General features: G+C 35.5%; 2 protein-coding genes across 2 annotated transcripts; both read right to left on the bottom strand.

Annotated features, from left to right (window-relative positions):
* Positions 1-1,700: 1,700 nt before the first annotated feature.
* LOC111806767 (ATP synthase subunit O, mitochondrial) lies at positions 1,701-6,428 on the bottom strand. The gene is made up of 6 exons (XM_023692213.2): positions 6,210-6,428; positions 3,781-3,831; positions 3,361-3,604; positions 3,132-3,244; positions 2,251-2,337; positions 1,701-2,164 (listed from the first exon to the last, which is right to left on the bottom strand). The coding sequence occupies exons 1-6, from the start codon at positions 6,333-6,335 to the stop codon at positions 2,036-2,038; spliced, it is 750 nt and encodes a 249-aa protein (XP_023547981.2). The 5' UTR covers positions 6,336-6,428; the 3' UTR covers positions 1,701-2,035.
* Positions 6,429-7,245: 817 nt separating this feature from the next.
* On the bottom strand, positions 7,246-9,936 carry LOC111806766 (interferon-activable protein). The gene is made up of 6 exons (XM_023692212.2): positions 9,697-9,936; positions 9,546-9,598; positions 9,282-9,337; positions 8,686-9,171; positions 7,707-7,887; positions 7,246-7,612 (listed from the first exon to the last, which is right to left on the bottom strand). The coding sequence occupies exons 1-6, from the start codon at positions 9,839-9,841 to the stop codon at positions 7,463-7,465; spliced, it is 1,071 nt and encodes a 356-aa protein (XP_023547980.1). The 5' UTR covers positions 9,842-9,936; the 3' UTR covers positions 7,246-7,462.
* Positions 9,937-15,800: the final 5,864 nt, after the last annotated feature.

Genomic DNA, 15,800 nt, shown 5'->3' with positions numbered 1-15,800 from the left:
GTCGTTAAATAATTTTTTTAAAAGAAAAAAAGAAGAGGAGAGAGAAAGGAGGAGAGATAGAGATGGCTTGTGTTGTTGTCTTTGACTGAAATTGTTGTGTTTTTTAATGCAATATTTTTCTTCACTCACAAGGTAATCATCAAAACATTTTTGCTTCCACTTCACATAATCAATCAATCATCTCTCTCTCTCTCTCTCTCTCTCTATACTTACACTTACACGTGAGTTTTAAGTATAAACTCTAGAGAGAGAAAGAGATATTTTTTATAAAAAAAAAAAATTAAAAAATGTATTTTTGAGTTTGGTATGATGGTGGGGAATGGTATAGAGCCATTGTTTTTTTTTTTAATTTGCATATATTTCTAAATTCAATCCCTTTGGTTTTGAAATATGTGTTTCATTACTCGTAACTTTAATTATTTAAACCAACAACCCTATTTTTCATACTCAAAACCAAATTATCTTCCCAACTTCTCAAGCAAAATTGCACCCTCTTTATAATTATTCATTCTAAATATTAATTAATAAACACGTTGTTTTTTCTTTCAATATAATAATTTAAAGGAAAAAAATCGTTCTGAAATTATTACTGAGGAACTTAACCACAAATCTTTAAAATGACTTTAAAAATTAAAATATGTTTTTTTACATATAATTTTTTGAATGAACCAATCGTTTATCTCGAATATATTGAGTCAATGAATAAGATATCAATTATAAAGATACGAGGTTAGAACTTTAACAAAAATAATTATAAAATCCATTAAAAGAATTATGTGTACGGAAACTTTCCAATAATTGATGAAATTATTTTGAGGAAATTTGTTTGTGAAAATTGTGGAGAGGCTTTAAAATCAATGACAGACCAATCATAAGGTGAAAAGTTCAAAGTACCCAAAAAAAAAAAAAAAAAAAAAAAAAAAATCAATAAATGGCTCATATAAAAGTGGATGCATTTATGTGATGGAAACCAAGTTGATTCAATTTTCACAAAAAATAAATAAATAAATAAAAAGTGCCAAAAATATTTTAATTCGTGGATTGCACCAATCAGAGTATGTTTTTTTTTTCTTTAAATTAAAATTATTTATTTAATGTTTTTTGTATTGAATTCTTTTAAATGCATAAAGATTTAGAATTTAAAAGTTATAGAAAAATAGTTTCGAATTACTATTTTTAGTTTTAATATTCAGCTAAAATTTCAATAGTATTTTGATTCTTAAACTTTACCATCTTTCGTGTTTTCTTACCCATTCCTCCTCCGTTCAATTCTAAAAAGAAAAATGCACGAAATCCAACCTCGAAAAGGAGGAGAAAAAAATGTAGAAGAAATTTTTTTTGGAAATTAGGTTTTCCCCTCAACTTTCTCTTAATCATTAACGAAAAAACCAACATAGTTCAAAATGATACTAAAATCAAATTTCATAGACTAAAATGTAAGCTTGAAAACTCATTGTGAGATCCCACGTCGATTGGTGTGGAATATGAAACACCTTTTATAACGGCGTGGAAACCTCTCCGTAGCATACGCGTTTTAAAAGCTTGAAAGGAAAGGAAAAACCCAAAAAGGACAATATCAGACGTGAACTATTACACTCATGCACCAACATGCTACCAAACTCAAATTCTATGAATTCAGCTTCACTGCCAGAACTCATCAATGATAATGTGAGGGGGGAGCAAACAAGATTAAAAGGTAATTGGAAAAAATAAAGAGTCGACGCTTATCCAGAATTCAAATCTTCAAAGATGACTGCACGACTTACATCAAATGTAAAAATATATATTATATCCCTCTCTTGAAAGTAATCCAAACTTCCCATAACTGTCCCACATGGATATAGTTATGAAGAAAAATCAACTTCTTATTTGCTTAATTAGGGGGCAGGGCATTGCTGCCCCTCATGTAAGATGAAAATCAGGCAATAAAACGGAAAGAAAATACCAAAGTTCTCTTTCATGGATGAAAAATGGCAGCAGCAGCTGTAGGCAGGCAGGAAGAGATGGTGTCCCCAGAAGATAAAAATCACTCTTTTCAGAGGTTGTCGAGGTTCACAGGTTCTCGCAAGAACCTCTCCATCTGTCGTGCTCTGGTCTTAATGGACATGTCGAACAGTTTTTCGCTAAATTCTACGACTAGCCCGCCGAGAATACTTGGATCAATCTGGAATGTACAAAGATTAGATGTGCCTGATAAAAGGGTTGGCAGTTAACACAGACAAAAGAGGGAGGCCCTGTGATTTAAAGTACCTTCTGTTCAAGCTTGACCTTTTTCCCCTCTCCGATAATATCCTGCAGGGTCTCTTTCAGTTCTTTCTCTTCTTCAGCAGGGAGGGGCTGTGGCAGAATGAAAAACTCAAACCAGATTATTATCATATAATACAAAACAGAAGGATTATTTTATATATATATATAAAAAAAGGAGGGTTTCAAGTAGTAATTCCAGACTTCCAGTGGTTGATAGGGGGAAAAAATCCAAATGTGTAGTTATAACGCTTTTTGTTTATCATCATCCTAATATGTCTTCAAATTCCAAGTTGGGTTTCATGAGCTAAATCACTTGGACAAACTAAACTACATTTTGCATCTTTTAACATTAACTAGCTTTTTTAGCTTTCTATTACAAGATCTAAAAAAGTATAACCTAATATATTCTATCTCCCAAGTAATACCCGCCAAGTCCCACATTTATGCATATTAACTTATTCTAAAATGTTGAATCGAGTTGATATGAAACCATGCAATAGCAACAAATAGCTGGATGGCAAAAGAATTGAACGCTAAAGGTATATGTTCCCCAGTAAAGAAGCAAAAAATAACTGAATTAATTGCAAACCGAAAAATGATATATTATGGTTAGTAAATGTAACAGCCCAAGCCCAAGCCCACCGCCAGCAGATATTGTCCTCTTTGGGCTTCCCCTTAAGGTTTTTAAAACACGTCTGATAGAGAGAGGTTTCCACACCCTTATAAAGAATACTTCATTCTCCTCTCCAACTGATGTGGGATCTCACAATAAATGATTGCCCTATGCAGCCGGGAGGGGCGAGAGGAGAAAGAGCAAAGAAAGCATATGCCATATCATAATTTATAACTATGGTAGATTATGAATTTCATTATCGGGAACTTACAATAACTGTAGTCACAATGGCCTTCACCTCTCCTCTATGAGCCATTGTCAACTCCTGAAACTTATTTGCAATGCTGTCTATGTATTTCAGCCTTCCATATTCAGCCAGTACAACTGGATACAAGTGTGATTACAAAAAGGTGTAATAAATTGCTTGCTTAGCCATAGGCTTTTTCTTCAATTATAGAAAGAAAGCATCAAGATTCAAAGGAAATAAGTAGTAGTAGTACCCAAAAAGTTTTTTGTAACTTCTGAAAATTTAGCAGCTGTGCAAATATCAGTCATAGCCTTGACCCTAGTATCTGCAGGGACAGAGGGATCTCTTGTGAACTGAGAAAAGGTGGCACTTCTCTGTGAAGCCTCAACAAGGTCAAAAAGCTCTGTCTCAACCTTATCCAAGGAATTAGCTTTTACTGCTGCAATGTACAAAGCAGAGGCATAGTTTCCAGACCCCCCAAACAAAGCCAGAGGAACCTACAATACCGGAAATAGAAGAAATGAAATTAACCAATTTACATGTCAATATATCAGAAAAACATATAATAGTCACATGCATAATTTGCATTTCAGTAAACCAGAACTGAAGAGGATTAATACATAAAACCAGTGAAACTTTTTAAGTCTTATTAAAGGCCAGTCAGTTCCATTACCTTAACTTTGACCTCACTTTTATCGGAAGCAGTTGCATAGTTCCTCGAGACCTGCATTTGTGGAAAACAAACATTCACCATCAATTCAATGAGGGGTTAAAGTTGATTTAATAATTTAAAGCTGAGAGATAAGTGGTCACAATATGATGATCGATTATAAACAACTATAAACACACAAACAAACAGAAACTTGACATCCATGAGGATTGAAGCAGACTATAATTTTTGTCAACCAAACTGAAACTTTCAAGACAAAGACGCTGGAGGCCAAACAGAATATGACTCATGATGGGGATGCATATGAGAACTTGGAATTTCTTCCCGTGGCAAGCAGGAGTTTAACAATCAACTTCCAAAAACAATTAGTTTACTGGGATAATATGGGAGACATGGAAAAAAAGAGATAGGTAGATTCTTCAGAAGGTAACAGGAGCTTTTACCGCTCTTATTTGGGATTGGCTCTCAGATGAATCCAAGAACCAACTCACTTAGGATTGTTGATAGAAAGAGTTTGTGCTAAACTGAGTGGAGGAGTTTCCATTTATCCACATATGGAGGATTGACTTTCGCTCTTCTAGTTCAATCAAACCTCCCACCTTATTCCTTTTCCCTCTTTGAAATTCCAGCAAAGCATGGTAAAAGGTTAGCCATGAATAAGGAAGTCACTTGATTAGCTGAAAATGGTGTCAATCTCATCAAGTTTCGCCAACCTTGGTCTTGAAATTGAAAGTGTAAATATCATAAATCAAAGTGGTCATAATGCTCATGAAAAGATACACTATTGAAGGAATTGTTAGTAGAAGAAAGGAAATTGACAACCAATCAAGGATAGTCTACTAAATCTTATTCCACTAAAACTACTACTGTCCCAAGGCCACCATTTTGGTAGGTCAAATGACTCAGCAGCTACCATTTGAGTGAGACTATTCCTAATGTCGAAGGAAAGTGGAGAGAGAATATTTGGAACAAGAACCATTAAGATCAAGTGTAATGAAGTCTCAGAGAACTTGATCAGAGAGAGAAATGATCAATATCAAATTGTTCCTGCCTACCAATCATTGTTTTGAAAAACTATTGAAGTTTACGCCTTGAGGCAAGCCTCTAAATTTTAACCTCGAGACTTATGCCTTCATTGAACCATAAGAGGCTCATGCCTGGGTGAAAACACACTAAAGCCTAAAATCTATGCACATTGTCTAATGATTAAAACAATCATGTTGATATGTCTCTCATTCTTTAAAAAAAAAAAAGGTTCAAGTTGTGGAAATTTGAACTCTTAGTACTTTTACTACTGTTACTTCATAAACATTGAAGACAAATTTATAGTAAAAGTCAATCCTATAAATAACAATAGTAGTGATGTTACAGATATCCCTTTAAAAAATTTGTTCAAGTGGCAATTGACTGGGAGATGAAATTATATATACTTCTGTAAAACTATTATATTTAGCAATGCTTGGTTGTACCAATTTTAGGATTTGTAACTAAATTTGAGGGTTATGCCTCATATCACCTCACCTCTTCAAGAGTAAAAGCCTCAAGGCCACCTTCAGCCTTTCAAAATATTACTATCAATAGTGCTTTCCCACGATGGTTCTGACGTCTAAGGTGAACAACTTTCTTATAGGTTAAATTTGGAGAGAAGATCCAAAAAGCACCAACTTTCCCTTTGGACACTGACTTGTAGAAGTCTAAGTATGCAAAGGAGAAAACTCTTCCTTCTCTAGTTATTTTGCCCCATATTTGTGTGAACTTCTAAACAAAAATGAAGAAACAATTGACCACTTGCTTTGTCCTCTTTCAAAAGTTTGGTTTAACATGGTTCACCCAGTAAGATACCAGAGTTTGGATTCGATGAATCCTTTGTTCGTAGCAGAGTATTTAGGACAAATGTTATAAGGTTCCTCTTCTGCGCTACTTGAATCCAAACTCCAAAGGAATGATGAGATTCTCCATAACAAATATAAGGACTTGCATAATTTTTGGAAATCGTTCTTTACCAGGAGGTGGTTATGCCATATCTCCATGGTCTTTCCAAACGATGCCTTCCTTTTCGATGAAAATCTCAAAAAAAAAAAAAAAAAAAAAGGAAATCCAATCGTCTTTTATCTTTTCAATCTTGTATTCAAATGTCAAATCATATCCTTAACGCCGATCGGGGATTCACAAAATCATAATCGATGAGAAAAAAAAAAAGAAACAGAATCAAAACTAATAGCATCATTCAGACCCGCTAATCATTCCTCATTCTACATCATTGACGATTCGACGCCACTACAGCCCATCACCAACTCTCGTCCCGGCATTTTCCCGCAAAATCAAACTGACATTAGAGAAATCAAAGCACATATGCAGGAAAGCGCAGTAGGAAAACAAGGAATCGAGATGCTAAAAACAGAAAACAAAAACGAGAAATCATTGATTATAACCTCGAAGTTGGCAGTCGTGGGGCAAAGTAGGGCTCTTTGAAGAGCAGGTCTCTGAGTCCGTGATTCCGATTTCAGAATCTGATTGAATACAGGGATGATCGATCTGATACGCCCAGCCATAGCCATTTCACGAAAAGGAAAAGTAAACCCTAATTTCCCAATTGACGAAGGACTGAAGCGAAAAGCCAAGGTGACGATACAATACTGAAGGGAACAAATTTTCGCAAATTGAATACTCGAGGATGAGCTGGTGGGAGAAAAGGCACGTGCCTTGCACATGATTTTGGTGGGTCCAGAAAAACAATGCTTGTTTGACACGTAGGACATTGCATCCATTAAACAATCGCCATGTGGCAAAGTCAACTTCCACATATTTTATTTGCCAAAACGTAACTATTACTTGGACCAAAATTTTGAAAATAATAAAATATAACACTTTTGCGATCATTTAGAAATTGTGTTTGGCCAAGGGTAGTATGGTCATTTTTATTTTTTTCCTGATATTTAAACTTATATTATTAAAAATATATATATAAACACATAATTTTTTAATGGACTGAACCAGGTGTGGATGAGAAATATAATACTCGTATTTAGCTTCATTTAGCTAAGGGGGAGAAATCTATCTCTGTTTCTCTCTCATTTCTAGTTTAAACTGAGATTTTGTGTTCGCTTTAAGAACTTAAGAGAAAAAAACAACAATTAACGGTCGAGCTCCTCTCTAGACCATACATATCCACCCCTGCTCGTAGTACATAAAACATCTTTAACATTCGTACTTTGCTTTTAGTTCTACAACACATGAGGTTGAAGAGATCGAAACTCCTACCTTCTGATAAAAAATATATGTCTAAATGAATTTAGTTATGTTTAGACTGACTTCTTGACCAATAATACATGTCTCAACTCGCTCAGTTATCCAATATAACACAAACGGAGAACAAAATTACGCCAAATCCAAAACCAAAATCCAGCAAAGAAACATTTCCCAGCTACAAATCAAGAGAAGTCCATACAAACAACAGCAAGAAAGAGCTTCCTCTAAACGGTGTTATTGTATTGTAAGAAATGCTTTTCTATTCAGAAAAATTGTCTGGTGGCTAAGCTCTCTAGATACAACAGCAATCTTATAAACAAGGACCAACATCAGTGTGTAGCTTATAAGACAGGGTGGTGGTGTGGTTGTAATGACACTGAGAACAACACATGAAGAATGAAAGAATAAATGCTTTTAGCTCTTCATACACCTGTTTTTAGTTGGAAAGAGTGCAAGGCTTCAGAAACCAAAGAACATCCAATGCTCTTGCTTCTTTTTCACCAACAGCAGATGAAATGTTCTTAACTCTATCAGCTGGTACTCCCCCTTTTGTTACCTCCTCCACTCCTACAATGCTTTCCTTCTCCTAATAGAAAACAAACACACAGGATGATCAATCAAAGAAGTTCATCAACTTCATCTAACTTCAAAAAGTCATTCATGATGGTTCCATTGCATACCTTTAGTCTTGATCTTGAAGTTTTTGAAGAAGCGGGGATTTTGTATGGTGCACGTACGTTGGAAAAGCATTGGGGAGAAGGTGGATTGGTTCGGATTTGCAGCTCGCCGTCGTCTCTTTTGTGCCATACTTTCTCCATGTCCAGAGAGATCGGGACGTTCTCGCTGTCCGCCACGGTTTTGCTGCATCGAATTTTATGTAAACTAATTATTCTAACACAACATAACATGACCCGACATTGGAAGTTCATTGAGTTCTGTATCATAGGCTTAAAATCATGAAAATGTATATTCTTCAAAATGAACCTAATCCTTACAAGCTGCTGTTGAAAATGTTGAGGATTGTTGGGACACATTGGCTAATTAAGGGGTTGATCGAAATACATCTCTATTGGTATGAAGTCTTTTAGGAAAACCAAAAACAAAGTCACGAGAGCTTATGCTAAAAAACAGACAATATCATACCATTGTGGAGTTTTGTGATTCCTAACATGGTATCAGAGTCATGTCAATAAAATCCTCAAATATCAAACAAAAAAGTTTTGAGTCTCGAAGATGTAGTCAAATAAAAGGTGTACTTTGTTGGAGGGCTCCAAAGAGAGTCAAGGCTCGATTAAGGGGAGGTTGTTCGAGGGCTCCATAGGCCTTAGGAGAGGCTCTATGGTGTACTTTGATCAAGGGGAGGATTGTTGGGAGAGGAGTCCCACGTCGGCTAATTAAAGGGTTGATCATGGGTTTATAAGTAAGGAATACATCTCCATTGTACGAGGCTTTTTGGGGAAACAAAAAACAAAGCCTTATGCTCAAAGTGGACAATATCATACCATTGTGAAGATCCGTGATTCCTAATAGAAAACAAGGGTGGTGAATTTAAAGAATGATATCGGGCTTTTAGGCATATGATTCACAGACACAAATATACAAGAATTCAGCAAGTCAAGCACACTGCATAAACAAGAACATTGATAACAAAGTACTCACATATTGATCCTTTTCTTCTGCTTCACACTGTTACTGATTGATCCATCAGATTTCTCTATAACCAGTTCACCAAATGGCTTCCTCTCTTTCACCTTTCTTTCCAGATTATTCGAATCCTTCAATGGATCCTCCTTCTGTACACATTTCTTCTCACCAGCAACACCATTCTCCACAGCCGATTGCTTAACATTCTCTTTCTCCCTTACCCTGACCGCCATTCTTTTTATCTCATTACAAAACTCTGTAATTTGGTTCAGAATATCTCGCCCTGCAAACAAGTTCCTTGCTGAAAGTGTGCTTTTCAGCGATGGTGCCCCATTGTTCTTCTGTTTCCCATCATCCATCAATGGCTTCTTCTCAGCGCTTGACTTGATCCCTGCTTTAGTGGCGGCTTTGGCTGTGTGGCTTTGAGGCGTTGAAGAATTCGGATTCTGATTCTCATTGTTTGAAGCTTGAGGAAGCCCTCTTCTCTTCAAGTTTCCATCTCTGAATTATCCCCAAAAAGGAAATAAGAAAAAGCTTCAGATCTATTCGGAATCAAGAATATCCAACTGTGAAAGTTGCTAAAACTGAAACTATAATGCTAATTACAGTACCTTCCTATCCGATCACTGGATTGAAGAGTTTCAGTGCTATAACCCGGGCTTGTAAGCTTCCAAACAAAAATCAGTAAATTTAGCGGAAAAGAAGAACAAAAAAAAAAAAAAATTATGTGCCCTAATTTGATCGGATTAGCTCAACTCTGCTCAAATCAGAAATTTCAACCAAAACAGCAAAATCTTGACATTCTTTCCCCTCGTTCGAATCAAACAGTACCAAATCAAAGAACAAGAAAAAGAAAGCGGGAAATAAATCGATACCTTCGTAGGAGTTACTCGAAGTAACTCTTCAGCCGTCTTCGGATGCTTACAATCTATACAGAATCAAAAGAAAACAAAACCGATCACGATCTAAAACGGAAAATATTTCCAGATTCAAGAACGGGATGGATCGAGCGAAAGATGATCTTACCAGGTCGACAAAACCAGGCCTCATCATCAACAGCGTCGGAGTTCGCGGTGAAATCAACCCATTTGGGAGCATTGATGTGCTCGTACAATTCATCCTCTACGAATCTCCACTGAACATTTTTCCAGTCGATCTTTGCTGGTTCCATTATCGGGCTCGAGAATATTGGTTGGGGAGAGGCCGAAGCAGCAGCAGAAGAAAAAGTGACCGTTAAGTGTCCTGGAGAATTCTCTACGTTTATGTGAGCGTTTTTGTGGGCAGCTCGCCGATTCTGACCGTTGGGAGTTTTTTTTTTTTTTTTTTTTAATTATTTAATTATAAGTAAATTGTCAAGTTGTTGGGCTTGTAAATATTTTGGGCCGGTTGGGTTCGGCCCATAAACTCGTTTTTGCCGATTTTCCTGGAAATTAAAGTTAAAAAATAAAATTTATAATTGACGGAGAATTTATTTTTTTGGGGAGTTAATAGTTTGGGGATATAATGAAATTTAATGCATAATAAATTTAACTCCCAAAAAATAGTGTAAATAAGTAATGAGTGAAAAAAAAATATATCATTTTCACTATTTCTTTAACAAATTTTGAAATAAATAACCTCTACTATTAACAAAACAAAAGTCGTTTAGATCGAACAAATTTGTAACCCGAACAACTGTGTTAGATCCAAAATGTCTTTTAACCTAATCGAGGTCACCTCGACCTACAAGCATCCTAAATCAATGTAGTTTTACGGACCCGAAATCTGAAAAGAGGACAATATTTAGGCCCCGAAAAGAGGACATCGATTGGAGAGGGGAACGAGTACCAGCAAGAACGCTGGGCCTTGAAGGGGGTGGATTGTAAGATCCCACGTCAGTTGGAGAGGTGAACGAAATATTCTTTTAAACTTCAAGGGGAAGCTCAAAGAGGACAATATGTACTAGCGATGGGCTTGGGCGGTTACAGTTATACATCTCGGTTCATAGAACATGTCGCTTAAATTGATGACACCGAAACTACACGAATTTTCCTATATCCATCAAGTAACATAACTCAAATGCAACATATGTCAAATACAGTACCTTTCCTCCGACTTCTTTCTCGAGAAAAAGCTCGATAACTTGCACCGTGCAGTCGGAAGCAAATTAATTTGTTCTTCGAAAAGACCCCGACTTTTCCAACTGATTCACCCAAGTCCAACAGTTCCTATAAAACCACACAAGATGATCCACACAAACATCTTAAAACGACATGTTCTAAAACCGTTCGGTCTCTAACCGATACACCGAAAAGCATACCTTATAGCTCATATGGTCAGGATCAATCACATCTTGCCATATTACCTGAAGCCACAAACAAAAGAACACAAATTCAATGAGTTCAAATCAAATAACATAAACACAATCCCGAATAACAACTAAGCCACAGTTCATAAGAGGCATTAGGTTGATGATCGTCGTAACAAACAAAAAACATATCGCAAAATCATACAATGAGTATCAACAACATCCTTCTCAACGAATGGAGCATATGTCGGTTTGGGAAAATCGATATCAACCGTCGAAGAACGATACTCGGATTCCCTTTCACAGATATCCATTGAAGGAGGTAAATGGTGAGTTTCTTGACTGCAAAATACCAAAAACATATTATTAAGAATGATGCTCTCATAGATATTATTAAGAATGAGGAACAAATGGGCCATCGGCCCACATTAGATTGTGGGCCGCCATCATATATGGACCCAAATAAAAATAATTAAATTAATAAAAATATCTTTTAAAATATATTTAAATTTTAAAAATATAAATAAAAAAAAAGAGAATATCGTTAAAACAAAATAAAAAATTTAGAGGTATTTTTATTAATTTAACGATGAAATTTAAAATAATTTAGGAATATAATATATAAAAAATAATGGGTGTGGAAAAAAAAAAAAAAAAAATAGAAAATGGAGCTTTCTAAACAGCTGAAGTGGGTGTTGGGTAACTATGCAATTTCAATGCTTTGTTTTGTACATTACAAAGATGTATGGCCCATACACCATCCCCATCCTTCACTTTTTTCTCTATTTAAAAATATTTATTTTAATTATAATTATAATTTTTTCACGGACATCGACTTAGAGGTCAAATGTTTAAATTTTTTTTAATTTAAAATTTTTCTCGAGTTAAAAGTAAAAAAAATAAATTATGGATGCGAAAGCTCGAGAGAAGAAGATTCATAAATCCGACAAATTGAATTAATGTTATTACTTTAGAAATTTTTTGAAATCAATCATTACCTTTAATCAATCTCACCTGACATGTCATTTTACTGTTTCACCGTACTATTATTTATACGTCGTTTTTATATTAGATTAGTTTTTATTTTTTAATTTATAACCTACGAAGAAACTTTTCATAACTGGGTTCACTATTAAACTGGCACCGGAGATATTGAAATCTATGAGTGTAGAGAAAAGATAGTTTATTTGTGACGTTTAGGTCTACTTTAAACCTATATCGAACAAAGAAAAAAAGAACCCTGAAACTTAAACCGTGAATTGCATTTACAACTCTTTAACCTGTATACATTTTCAGCTCGAATATTTGAGTTTAAACGTTTATAGATTTACTTTTGGTTTTGTCTAAAAAGAATATTAACGATTTTCTCCTCTTTTGATCGGGTGGGGTCGGGAGACTATATTTACATTCCGAACAAACAAATAGTGTTGTTAGCAAGAAGGTTATGGACGGTGTGGGACTATTATGTAAGGATTTTAGATCCATTTGTGCCACAAAACTATAGGGTATCCTTTATCCATTGGGTAGGGGGTCGGTGAAAATGAAACTGAATTTGGTGGGATGTTTGGAGATAAGAATGTCACTGTCCTGATAAATTATGTTTGTTTTGGATTTATTGTATTTCCATACCACCAAAATAAATAAATAAATTTGTTATAAATTTGTGTAACGCTCCCTACCTAAGATTTGAAATTCAGATTCGGCACCTGTGCGACATGGTCATGTTACTTACGTTCTTCGCTTATTAAGAGTGAAAATTAAAATTATCTCTATAAACCAACCCGACTCATCCTTCTCACGCACATGCATTTTAGGAAAATCATAGGAAAACATAGTTAACCATAAAGTTATAATGATCGAACCACCGAAAGGTAAGGTGCACCATGTTGGTGCATAAAGTAACTTTCATTTTTTTTAAGTCTTTCTTAGTGATCATATTCTCAAAATGTTCTCATTCGTATGTGGTTTCGATACATTCATGTATACCCCTTTACTCGAGTGTCACCCAACGAGCTTTTAAATTTATTATTATTATTATTGTTATTGTTAGAATATCATCTTTCAAAAATTCAATTTTAGTTATTTACTTCTAGAAAAATTAATTTATTCTCTAAGAATTTCTTAAAAAACCCATTAGAAAATACAACATTTAGTCGTTTATTAATTTTAAAAATAAACGAGCAAAGAACTCTCATAATGATACGAACATAATTAAATAATAATTTACACATATTTTTTTCTTATAAAGTCAGAAGTTCAAATATGTCACTCTACATTCTAATTACGAGAAGAGTTATCAGAGCATATTTAAATAGATACTATGTTTACATATGAGTCCCTACGTCCTTACCTTCCATGTTAGGAATAGACGTACATACCTATTTTTTACATATCTCTCGTTATTTGGGACCCTATTCATCTCTATATAGGCGTACGGACGTGTTTTTTATTATTGCTTGTTATTTGGGACCCTATTCATCTCTATATAGGCGTACAGACGTGTTTTTTATATACCGCTCGTTATTTGGGACCCTATTCATCTCTATATAGGCGTACGGACGTGTTTTTTATATATCGCTCGTTATTTTGGACCCTATTCGTCTCTTTGGGCTTCTATTGAATCGAGATATACATTTGATTGGCCATCAGAAACAATAATATGGTCTAATTTAAAATTATGGAAAGTAGAAGGACTAAATGAAAAAGTAATTTAAAAGACCCAACAAGCAATGGGATGTGAAGGTTGAAAGGGAACAAAAAGGAAGAAGGGAAAGGGCATTGATATGGGAGACAAAGCAATAGATGGACAGTAGAGGGGCTTTTAAGTAAATAATAAAATAATATAATAAACCCTATTGAAAAATAAGGACATCATTACCCTTCATTCTCTCTCTTCCTGCCCTCCAAATTTATTAGCCTAGAGAGAGAAAGAATTATGACGTCATATATATGAAGGAACAGTGAGTTCCAATGATGGACAAAAAAGTGCACTGTTTGAGCATCCCATGCAACTGCCTGCTGCTGTTCATTCATTCCAGTCTCTCTCTCTCTCTCTCTTTTTCAAAATTTATTACAAAAATAAATAAATTAAATAAATTAATAATTCATGTCCCTAAGGTCCTACCCTATCATTTAGGCTCCCATCACTTTCACTTCCCCATTTGCTTCACAACTAGGGTTTCATGCTCTTAAATATTAAACTTTAGGTTACCCGATACGAACTTTACGTTCGTGTTCCTAATTTCATTCATTTAACGTAACATGTGATGGTAGCGAGTGTGTATATATATGTTATTTAAGGATTAGGCGACGGGTTGATTGATGCATGTCCTAAAGTGGGAGGGTAAGTGACCGAATAATACCAAAACTGAAATTGGAAACAAACAATGACCAATTCCATTTTTCTGTTCAACCCATAATTTTTTTATTTTATTTTATATTATTTTCTTAAAAATGTCTCTGAAGAAATTCTGAAAAAGTTTTTTTTTTTTTTTAATTAAATTTAAGATTAGATCATTCACAGAGAGAGACAGGGTTTCAGAATTCAGAGAGAAAAAAAAATTAAAAAAAATAAATAAAAATAAAAGAAAGAGGCTCGTTTTTCCAACCATGCACATTCGTGTAGTCTTCAATGTATTTAATTATTTCCCTCCATATTTATGAACTTTTATTTCTCTGTCTTTTTTATTATTATTATTATTGTTTTTATTATTATTATTATTTTTTTTTTAAATGTGTGTTTTTTAATACATTTAATATTTTGTCGAAAAATTTTAAATTTTTTTAATATATAAATGATAATAGCCTAAGTCCACGACTAGTCGATATTATCTATTATCTATTGTGAGATCCTACATTGTCAGTGTCTGACAAGGGAAGGTTTCCACGTCCTTGTAAATAGTGGTTTGTTCTCCTCCCAACCAATGTGGGAGGGTACAATCCACCCCCCACTGACAAGGGAAGGTTTCCACGTCCTTGTAAATAGTGGTTTGTTCTCCTCCCAACCAATGTGGGAGGGTACAATCCACCCCCCATTGGAGCCCAGTGTCCTCGCTCACACTCTTTCCTTCCTCCAATCGATATGGGACCGCCCCCGAATCCACCCCCCTTTGGGGCCAGCGTCCTTATTGGCACACCGCCTCATGTCTACCCCCCTTCGGCGAACAACGAGAAGGCTGACACATCGTCCGATGTTTTAGGAGATATTGTCCTTTTTGGGTTTTTCCTTTTGGTTTCCCCCTAAAGGCTTTAAAACGCGTCTGCTAGGGCTCCTCCCCAACCAATGTGGGACATCACAATCCACCCCCTTTTGGGGCTCAACGTCCTCACTAGCACTCTTTCCTTCCTCCAATCGATGTGGGACCACCCCCAAATCCACTCCCCTTTGGGGCCAGCATCCTTACTGACACACCGCCTCGTGTCTACCTCCCTTCGGGGAACAGCAAGAAGGCTGGCACATCGTCCGATGTCTAACTCTAATACCATTTGTAACGACCTAAATCCACCGCTAGCAGATATTGTCCTCTTTGGACTTCCCCTCAAGACTTTAAAACGCGTCTGCTATGGGAAGGTTTCCACACCCTTATAAATGGTGGTTTATTCTCCACCCCAACCAATGTGGGACATCACAGCCAGCAAGGATACTAAGCCTTAAAACAGGTGGATTGTGAGAATGACATCGATTGATGAAGAGAACGAGTGCCAACGAAGATATTAGATCCCAATAGATCGTGAGATCCCACATCAGTTAGAGAAGATAACGAAACATTTTTTATAAGAGTATGAAAACCTCTCACCAGCAGACACAATCGAGGAAAAACCTAAACTATATTAAAATTAAAAA

This window comes from Cucurbita pepo, chromosome 12 (genome assembly GCF_057944985.1).
Source record: "Cucurbita pepo subsp. pepo isolate OVF chromosome 12, ASM5794498v1, whole genome shotgun sequence".
Taxonomy (NCBI): domain Eukaryota; kingdom Viridiplantae; phylum Streptophyta; class Magnoliopsida; order Cucurbitales; family Cucurbitaceae; genus Cucurbita; species Cucurbita pepo.
This window is presented reverse-complemented; position numbering and strand designations above follow the sequence as displayed.

What these genes read in the sequence shown, in the direction of transcription:
- LOC111806766 (XM_023692212.2), bottom strand. Translation starts at nt 9,841, where the DNA reads ATGGAACCAGCAAAGATCGACTGGAAAAATGTTCAGTGGAGATTCGTA. An exon ending in CAGAAGAAAAGGATCAATAT is followed by an intron (nt 7,888 to 8,685) that starts GTGAGTACTTTG and finishes AATTCGATGCAG; the next exon opens with CAAAACCGTGGCGGACAGCG. An exon ending in CTTCAAGATCAAGACTAAAG is followed by an intron (nt 7,613 to 7,706) that starts GTATGCAATGGA and finishes GTTTTCTATTAG; the next exon opens with GAGAAGGAAAGCATTGTAGG.
- LOC111806767 (XM_023692213.2), bottom strand. Translation starts at nt 6,335, where the DNA reads ATGGCTATGGCTGGGCGTATCAGATCGATCATCCCTGTATTCAATCAG. An exon ending in AAAGTGAGGTCAAAGTTAAG is followed by an intron (nt 3,605 to 3,780) that starts GTAATGGAACTG and finishes CCGGTATTGTAG; the next exon opens with GTTCCTCTGGCTTTGTTTGG. An exon ending in AGGTCAAGCTTGAACAGAAG is followed by an intron (nt 2,165 to 2,250) that starts GTACTTTAAATC and finishes TGTACATTCCAG; the next exon opens with ATTGATCCAAGTATTCTCGG.